Consider the following 7708-nt stretch of genomic DNA (forward strand, 5'->3'; position numbering starts at 1 on the left):
GGCGGGGGTCCCCCCAAATGTGGTGGGGGGGCAGGGATATGGGGTGCTCCTGTGGTATGGGGGGTCCCCCAAAGTGTGGGGTGCCCCCAAGGATATGGGGTGCTCCTGGGGTATGGGGGGGTCCCCAAAAGTGTGGGGTACCCCCAAGGATGGAGGGGTACCCCAGGAAGTAGTGGGTGTGCCCCAGAGTATGGGGGTCTGCACAAGAACTGGGGGCTCCAGGGATACGGGGGTGGTTACAGGGGAAAGGGGTGTCCTGCGAACTGGATGATTCCAGGGTTACGGGGCCCCAAAAGTGTGGGGTGCCCTCAGGGAATGGGGACACCCTTAGGGGGCTGTGAGGGTGCCCTGGAGCTGGGGGATGCCCAAAACTTTGGGGGTGTCCACGAGGAATAGGAGCGTCCTCGGGTCTGTGGTGACGCCCCAGGGGTATGACCGTGCCCCACAACTGTACGGGTGCCCCCAAGGAAGAGAGGTGCCCCAGAAGTGTGGGGTACCCCTAAGACTGACAAGCGCCCCAAAACCGTGACCATGGGGGTACCCCAGAGGGACAGGCGTACCCGGGGGGTGCCCTCAGGTGCAGGTTTCCCCTAAAGGCAATAGGGGTGCTCAGAGGAGTGAGGGTGCCCCAGGGTTACGGGGTCCCCTGAGTCTGCGGGGCTGGCACGGGGGCATGGCTCTGCCTGGCAGCACGGCTTAGCTTGGCTTGGCAGACAGGGCGGGAGGGACATGGGGGTCCGCTCTGGGGGGCGTTCCCCGCAGCACCCCCCAACAGGAAGCAAGCTGCCCCCGCAGTGTCCCTGCGCCCCCCAAAGCCCCGGCGCCCACCCCCGCTCTATCAATGGGGAAACTGAGGCACGGAGCCCTGCCATGCCTCTGCCCACTGACCTGCCCACCAAACCCTCCATGGTCTCGGAGGGCCTCCGCCATCCCGAGGGGAGGGGGCTGCAGCACCCGGGGGGCCTCGAAGAGGAGCCCTGCATCTACTGGGGGCCAGGGGACAAAGTGGGGATCCCTGGCTGGAGACCCCCGGGGAGCATCACTACAGGGGGGGCGATGCACCCCTGGGTATGTCCCGGTGTCACCCGCTGCCAAGTGGCCTGGGACACCCTGGGGCAAGAGGGTGGCGGGGGGGCTGCAGGCTCCCCAGGGCCCCGGGGAAGGCATCCTGGAGGGGCTGGGGAAGGGTCCCTTCTGGCTGCCACTTCCCCTTCAGGCTGGCAGAAGGTTTTGCAACCTCGCTTCCTCCCTGGGCAGCATAAAGCGGGCAGCGGAGGGAAGGGGTGCCAGGAGGCGGCACAGCGGTGGGTGCAGGTGAGGGACTCTCCTGCTGGCCCGGTGGGACCCCCGGGCCTGGTGCTGCCCCACATCCCGCCACGCTCTGCACCGGAGCCCTTTGGGGGTGACGCCTGGATTTGTCTCTGTGCCCGGGTGCTTCCCAGTAAGAACCGGCTCGGGACGGGGAGAAGACCCCAGATTTGGGAGGACAGCAAGGGCAGCGAGCGGTGAGTCCCTGTGGTGCTCCACTGGAGATCGGGGCTTTCCTCGGGCTGTGCTGGCCCCCCAGCACCCAGCTGAGCCCCCTCACATGTGGAGTGGACTGGGCTGGGGACTGAGGCGGGTGGCAGTGGCTGCCCAAGGGGCTGCCTGGTTCGGGGGGAGCGGGAGGCGGCGGGTGGGGGCACCAAGGGCTGTGCTTGGGGCTCATCCGGGGTGCAGACCCCCCGCAGTCCCCAGGGACATTGGCCGTGGATGCCCTAGGGGGTAAGCGCCCGCTCCCATTTCCTCGCACAGCAATGAGCCGGGAGGGTGCTTTCCCATGGAGTGTCCCCTCCTTCCTCCCCCTGGAGACCCCCAGGGCCACCCCAGTGTCCCCCAGCCCTTCCAGGGTCAGGAGGGGAAATGGGGTGCTGCTTATTCCCCCAGCCAGGCCAGCTGCAGGGTACCCGCAGGTAGGGGATACCCAGTCCTGGAGGAACTGCTGGGATTTTGGAGTGGGGAGGCAGAAAAAAGCAGCCAAAAATAGACTGAGGGGAAGTGCTGATGTCCGGCTCTGCCCCGAGCCTCCAGTGGCCCTGCTCAGGGGGACCTCTCCCCATTGGCACTGGCAGTGTCCCTGGCTATGGTCCTCTGAGATGGTGGGGCATCACCATCCCGGGATCACCATCCCGGGATCACTGCAGGAGCGGGGCCAGCAGAGCCAGCGAGGGATTTTTCTGGGCAGGGGCACCAGCCCAGCTGCAGCAGGGAATTCCCACTGGACAGAAGGGGAAAGTTTGTCCCAGGAAGGGTTTGGGTTCAAACGGAGCCAGCTCAGGGCCGGGGACCCGCCAGCACTGTGGGGACTCAGCACCCCCAAGCAGCCCTGGCATCGCCAAGTCCTGGAGGGGCTCGGGGATTGAGAAACGGCACAGAGCGGTGAAACTGGAGTGAAATGGGTGTCCGTATCCATATCAGGAGAAGGCTGAAACCCAATGGTTTTTGGGGAGGCAGGGACAGAGCAGGGTGTCCTACACGTGAGGAGGCAGGAAGAGCGACTGTCACCTGTCATTTCCCCATCGTGGCCAAGAACGGGGGACATGGGGATGCCCGGCAGCGCCCAGCTGAGCAACAGGAAAACCAGAGATGTGAAATATTTCCAAAGCCGCCTGCAAAGGGTGACACATCTTTCCGTCCAGGGGGTGAAACCGCTCACACAGGGACAGGACGGGGAGGGGAAGAAGGGCATGAAACCACCTTCAGACCTTCTCAAGTGCCGCCTGCCCTGGGCATTGTGACAGCAACCTCGCCGCTGGCTGTGGCGGCAGGAGGGGCGGCTCAGCAGCAATGCTTGAGGGGATGGACAGGCTGGAGGGATCTAGAGGTGCTCAGAGGACTTTGGAGGTGCCCAAGGGGCCCTGAGATGCCCAATAGCTCAGCGGCTTCTGAAGGACCCACGCAAACCAGGGGGACCCAGGGATGCTGGAGGGGCTAGGTGTCCTAGGTGTCTACTGGAAGGATGTGATGCTGCGTTGATATGGGAGCCCCCCAACCCGAGAAGAGGTGGCTGGTCCGTGAGGGAACCCCTTCCTCCATGGAGGACAGGGAAGGGACAGGGTTGGGATGAAATGGAGCAGACCGAGGGGTGCTGGGGGTGTTGTACAAGGGGACGTGTGCAGGACAGTGTCCACCTGCAACACTGCCCATTACCTGGCACAGTGTGGACACGGGGCACAGTGAGTGATGGAGCGGGGCTGCCCACTGGTTGGGAGGGGACCTGAGTGGCAATCGAGATACCACAGGACCCAGAGATGCTGTCACCCCTGGCCCACACCACCCTCCCACCCCACACTCATGCTGCTCTGTGCTCCCCAGGCAAAATGGATTCCTTCTCCTTCAGCGGGGATTTGTCCAACCTCTTCTCCCTCTACAACTACACCTATGACTATAGCACGGCCATGCCCGGCACCGCTATCTCCTCTGCCCCATGCCGGCCCGATGGCTCTGTCCTCAACAAGTACCTGGTGGTGGTGATCTACTGCCTCGTCTTCATCCTCAGCGTGGTGGGGAATGGCCTGGTGGTGCTGGTGGTGACCTCCAGCCACACCAACCGCTCCGTCACCGATGTCTACCTGCTCAACCTGGCCGTGGCGGACCTGCTCTTTGCCCTCAGCCTGCCGCTCTGGGCTGCCTACCGAGCCCACGAGTGGGTCTTTGGCACTGTGATGTGCAAAGCCATCTCTGTGCTGCAGGAGGCCAACTTCTACAGTGGCATCCTGCTGCTGGCCTGCATCAGCGTGGACCGCTACCTGGCTATCGTCTACGCCACCCGGGCTGCCACCGAGAAGAGGCACTGGGTGAAGTTTGTCTGCTTGGGCATCTGGGTCTTCTCCGTGTTGCTTTCCCTGCCTGTGTTGCTGTTCCGTGAGGCTTTCCCCTCACCCAGCAACGGCACCGTGTGCTATGAGCGCATCGGTGGTGAGGACACAGCCAAGTGGCGCGTGGTGCTGCGGGTCCTGCCGCAGACCTTTGGCTTCGCCCTGCCCCTCCTGGTGATGCTCTTCTGCTATGGTGTCACCATCCACACCCTCCTGCAGACCAAGAATTCCCAGAAGCAGCGGGCAATGAAGGTCATCTTCGCCGTGGTGCTGGTCTTCCTCATCTGCTGGTTGCCCTACAACATCACGTTGGTGAGCGACACCCTCATGAGGACACGGGCCATCGCTGAGACCTGCGAGAGGAGGAACAGCATCGACACAGCCCTCTCTGTCACGCAGGTCCTGGGCTTCGCCCACAGCTGCATCAACCCCATCATCTATGCCTTCATCGGGCAGAAGTTTCGCAACAGCTTCCTCAAGATCCTGGCACAGCGTGGGCTCATCAGCAAGGATGCTGTGGCCCGCTACGGCCATGCCTCCTACGCCTCCACCTCTGGCAACACCTCCACCACCCTCTGAGCCCTGCAGGGACCTGACCCTTGCAGCTCCCAGCAGGTCCCAGCAACCCACACACCCCAGCATCTTCGTCCAGCCCCCTGGGATGCAGGTGGTGATGCCACAGGGATGGGCAGGGCCACCACTGGATGCTGGACCCCGTCTGGAAGGGGGCTTAGGCAGTGAGGGGGTAGGACCCCATTGCCAGGGGAGCTATGCCAAGCGCCGCCTACCCTTCCCACTCTGTGGGGCAGAGCCTGTGACTTTGGGGATTCTGTGCCCCTGCTGTGGGGACGGTGTTCGTGGCCGACAGCCATCCAGCAATAAAGGAGTTGGCGGGTTGGTCACCCATATCTGGCTCCTCTTTGCCATGGGGAGGGAGATGGCGGGACAGGGCCAGGGCACATCTCTGGGGATGGTGGGTCCTGAGCTCCCCACCTCAGTGCCAAAGCGGTGGTGCCAGCTGAGCCTGGCAGGGTGTGGGTAACCCTGCTTCCAGGCCAGGGAAAAGCTGTTTCCCAAGAGGCTATTGCAGAAGGTTTGGCATCCTGTGTGTCCCCAGAGGGGACCCAAACCCGAGTCTCATTCCCTGTAGCTACTCAGCCAGGTCCTGGTGCTTCCCTGGTGTGGGGGTCTTGATGAGGCATCTGTCCCACCTGGGGACAAAGTCACCCCCTTCCCAACCCCAATCTGAGCCCCAGTGGAGCAAATCACTGCAAGATCACTGGGCAGCCCCTCACTGACACCAAGCCAGCCCTGTGACCCCTACTTGAAGGGTGCCAGCACCCAAGGCACCCCCTGCCCCCCCGATGCTGCAGTGCCAGGACATCATTGCGTAAAGGGCTGGAAACCTGTCCCTTACACAACCGGGACGTTTCCGCCCCTGCTTGGGCAACTGGGGATGGCACCAGAGTGGGGCAGAGGGGCTGAAGAGGGTCTATGACCCTGCTGGGGTCCCTCCTGCCACCCTGTGGGCCAAGCATCGGGGTGCCTGCCCCAACGCACCCAAGCTTCTCTCCATGGGGTTCCTGTACTGGTCCTGCATCACCCCTGATCCAGGCTCCTGGGGGTCCTTAACCATGGGGGCAGCAGTGGGTGCCAGCCTTGTGCTGGCTCATGGGTGGGTACGGGGGTCCCCTGGCACCCAGGTGGGGAGCCCTGGGGACCCAAGGCTGGGCAGGGTCACCGGTGGTGCTGGGCAGGGACAGCCCATCACCTTTGCATCTGGGAAACCTCTTGCCCAAGCGGTTCCTTGCAGCCTGGCAGGAAGCCGGGGCTGTTGGCCAAGAGCCGTCTCCCCTGCCTGCTGCTGCCTCCCTGCTGTAGGACAGGGCAGATGGTGGCTCAGCCTGGCTGCAGCTGGGACACCCCTTACAGGGACAGTTCCCCCTCAGGAGGGTTCGGACACCCCCATACTGGCATTCCCCCACCCTGCACCCAGCCTGGGGGGGTCAATCCGGTGATGACTGATAGACAACACGGGAGCCACAGGGGTAGCAGGAGCGGATTGTTTTCCTCTCTGTGGACCAGCCACAAGAAAGACACAACTCAAATCCGAAATGTCAGGCAGCAGGACCTGCCTGCAGGCCCCGGATGCCTGGGTCCCCGGTAAGTCCGAAAGGAGGCAGCCAAGGCAGGGGTTGTCCCAGGCACGGTGTGAGGGCTGCAGTCCCAGCTCATGTAGCCTGCGGGTGCCTTTGCTGGTAGCAAAGCAGGCAGCAGCGCCCCTGCTTGCCCACGTCCACGGAGCACGTGTGGCACACCTTGCCCTGGCACAGCCTGCCGAGAGAGCAGGCGGTGAGAGCCGTGCCATCCCAGTGCCATGCCGGCGCCACCTCCGGTGCCCTCCCCGCAGCCCACCTGCAGTTGTACCGCCGGGAGAGGAGGCGGAAATCCTTGTGGCAGCGGGCGCACAGCCCTGCATCGCGGGGCGCCGGGCTGGGCATCGTGGTGTCGATGCCCTCTGTCTTCTGCCACAGGGCATCCTTCTCCCTGCGGGAGGGGAGAGGTCAGCCCTGGAAGGAGCATACCCGGTGGTGGGTGTCCAGGAGCACGCCCTGGCATCCCAGACCCAAGGTGGGCACCTAAGTCTCCCGAGGTGGTGAGTGGGATTCGCCAGGGCTCTGGTGCCCTCCTCCTTGGCTCCCCCCACCCGCGCGTGGTCCCACACCCGAGGGGTCCCCGGGGCTCTCACCGCAGCAGCTCCAGCAGCCGCCCCTTCATGTCACGGATGAGCTCCTGCTGCCGTGCCTGTTCGGCACCGCGCATGGCCTCCCGCTCCAGGGCCTCCCGCTGCGCCCGCTGCAGCGCCGATGCCCAGCGCTCACCATCCTGCCGGGCCCTGGCACGGGGCAGTGGGGTGATGGTCCTGCTGTCCCTCAGCTGGTCGTCTCTCCATCCATCCATCCATCCATCCATCTATCCCTCCCTCCCTCCCTCTGTCTGCTGCCCATCCATCCCCAAGCTGGCTGCCCATCCCCACAGCCACCTTGCCATCTGCCGGGCCAGCCACCCATCCGTTTCCCAGCTGTTCATCTGCCCTTCCTCACACCCATCCCTCCCTTCTGCCCACCCATCCACTCACCCCAAATTCATCCCTCCATCCCTCTGTGCGCCCGCTCATCAACTTACCCCAAATTCATCCCTCCATCCATCTACTGGCCCCAAATTAATTCTTCCCCCTGCCCACCCCTCTGCCCACCCACCCCTCCACCAACCTATCAGTCCCCAGACTGATGCCTCTCTCCAGCCCTCTGTCCCCAAATCCTTCCCTCCCTCCCCTTGCCCATCCCCAGGTGCTGCTCCCCTGGGTCCAAGTGGGGCATCATGGGAGGTCCCAGGGAAAACCCTGTGACGGGTGGAGATGGGAGGTGACTGTGGGGTGGTGGGAGTGGGGACTCCCTGCCCGACCTGCTGAGCTGCTCCTGCAGCCGTGCCACCTCCTGCCGCTGGGCCTGGAGCTGCTGCCGGCCCTGCCAGGCGTCTTCCCGTGCCGCAGCAGCCAGGGTGGCCAAGTGCTGTGGGAGAGCGGGGGCTCAGCCCTGGCCCCCCCGACCCCCCGCCTCACCATGGCGTCCCCTTGGGCTTGCCCATACCATGGCCATGCTGGTGGCCGTGCCGGGCTCCCCCCCCTCCTGGGGGTCCAGCGGGGGCTCCTGGGGGCCGCGGGCGAGCTCCAGCGCCCGCCGCAGCACCTCCTCCACGGCGGCCACCTTGTCCAGGGCACCGGCATCCTCCAGCGCGTCCGTCCATCCCGCCGCCACCAGCGCCGCCTGGCAGTCCCGCAGGCGCGAGGC

At 64.6% G+C, this 7708-nt stretch overlaps 2 protein-coding genes across 3 annotated transcripts in view; one reads left to right on the forward strand and one right to left on the reverse strand.

Moving 5' to 3' along the window:
* Positions 1–1284: 1284 nt before the first annotated feature.
* On the forward strand, positions 1285–4610 carry LOC104832239 (C-X-C chemokine receptor type 2-like). Of its 2 annotated transcripts, none has more exons than XM_010568314.1 (2): positions 1285–1505; positions 3355–4610. In XM_010568314.1, exon 2 carries the CDS (start codon positions 3360–3362, stop codon positions 4434–4436), a length of 1077 nt encoding a protein of 358 aa, XP_010566616.1. In that variant the 5' UTR covers positions 1285–1505; positions 3355–3359; the 3' UTR covers positions 4437–4610. The 2 variants fall into 2 exon arrangements, with proteins under 2 accessions (XP_010566616.1, XP_010566626.1); XM_010568324.1 differs by lacking the exon at positions 1285–1505 and adding an exon at positions 1512–1617.
* Positions 4611–6088: 1478 nt separating this feature from the next.
* The window catches only part of RUFY4 (RUN and FYVE domain containing 4), a 4926-nt gene continuing 3306 nt past the window's right edge, over positions 6089–7708 (reverse strand). The window contains exons 7-10 of the mRNA XM_010569802.1: positions 7508–7684; positions 7323–7429; positions 6607–6753; positions 6089–6404 (exon numbers count right to left, since the gene is read on the reverse strand). Of these exons, the coding sequence (XP_010568104.1) occupies positions 6089–6404; positions 6607–6753; positions 7323–7429; positions 7508–7684 (747 nt within the window). The remainder of the gene's footprint in view (positions 6405–6606; positions 6754–7322; positions 7430–7507; positions 7685–7708) is intronic.

Source organism: Haliaeetus leucocephalus, unplaced genomic scaffold (genome assembly GCF_000737465.1).
Source record: "Haliaeetus leucocephalus isolate CR32 unplaced genomic scaffold, Haliaeetus_leucocephalus-4.0 Scaffold1, whole genome shotgun sequence".
In the NCBI taxonomy this organism is placed as follows: domain Eukaryota; kingdom Metazoa; phylum Chordata; class Aves; order Accipitriformes; family Accipitridae; genus Haliaeetus; species Haliaeetus leucocephalus.

Coding starts and splice junctions, on each gene's coding strand:
- LOC104832239 (XM_010568314.1), top strand. CDS start 3,360: ATGGATTCCTTCTCCTTCAGCGGGGATTTGTCCAACCTCTTCTCCCTC.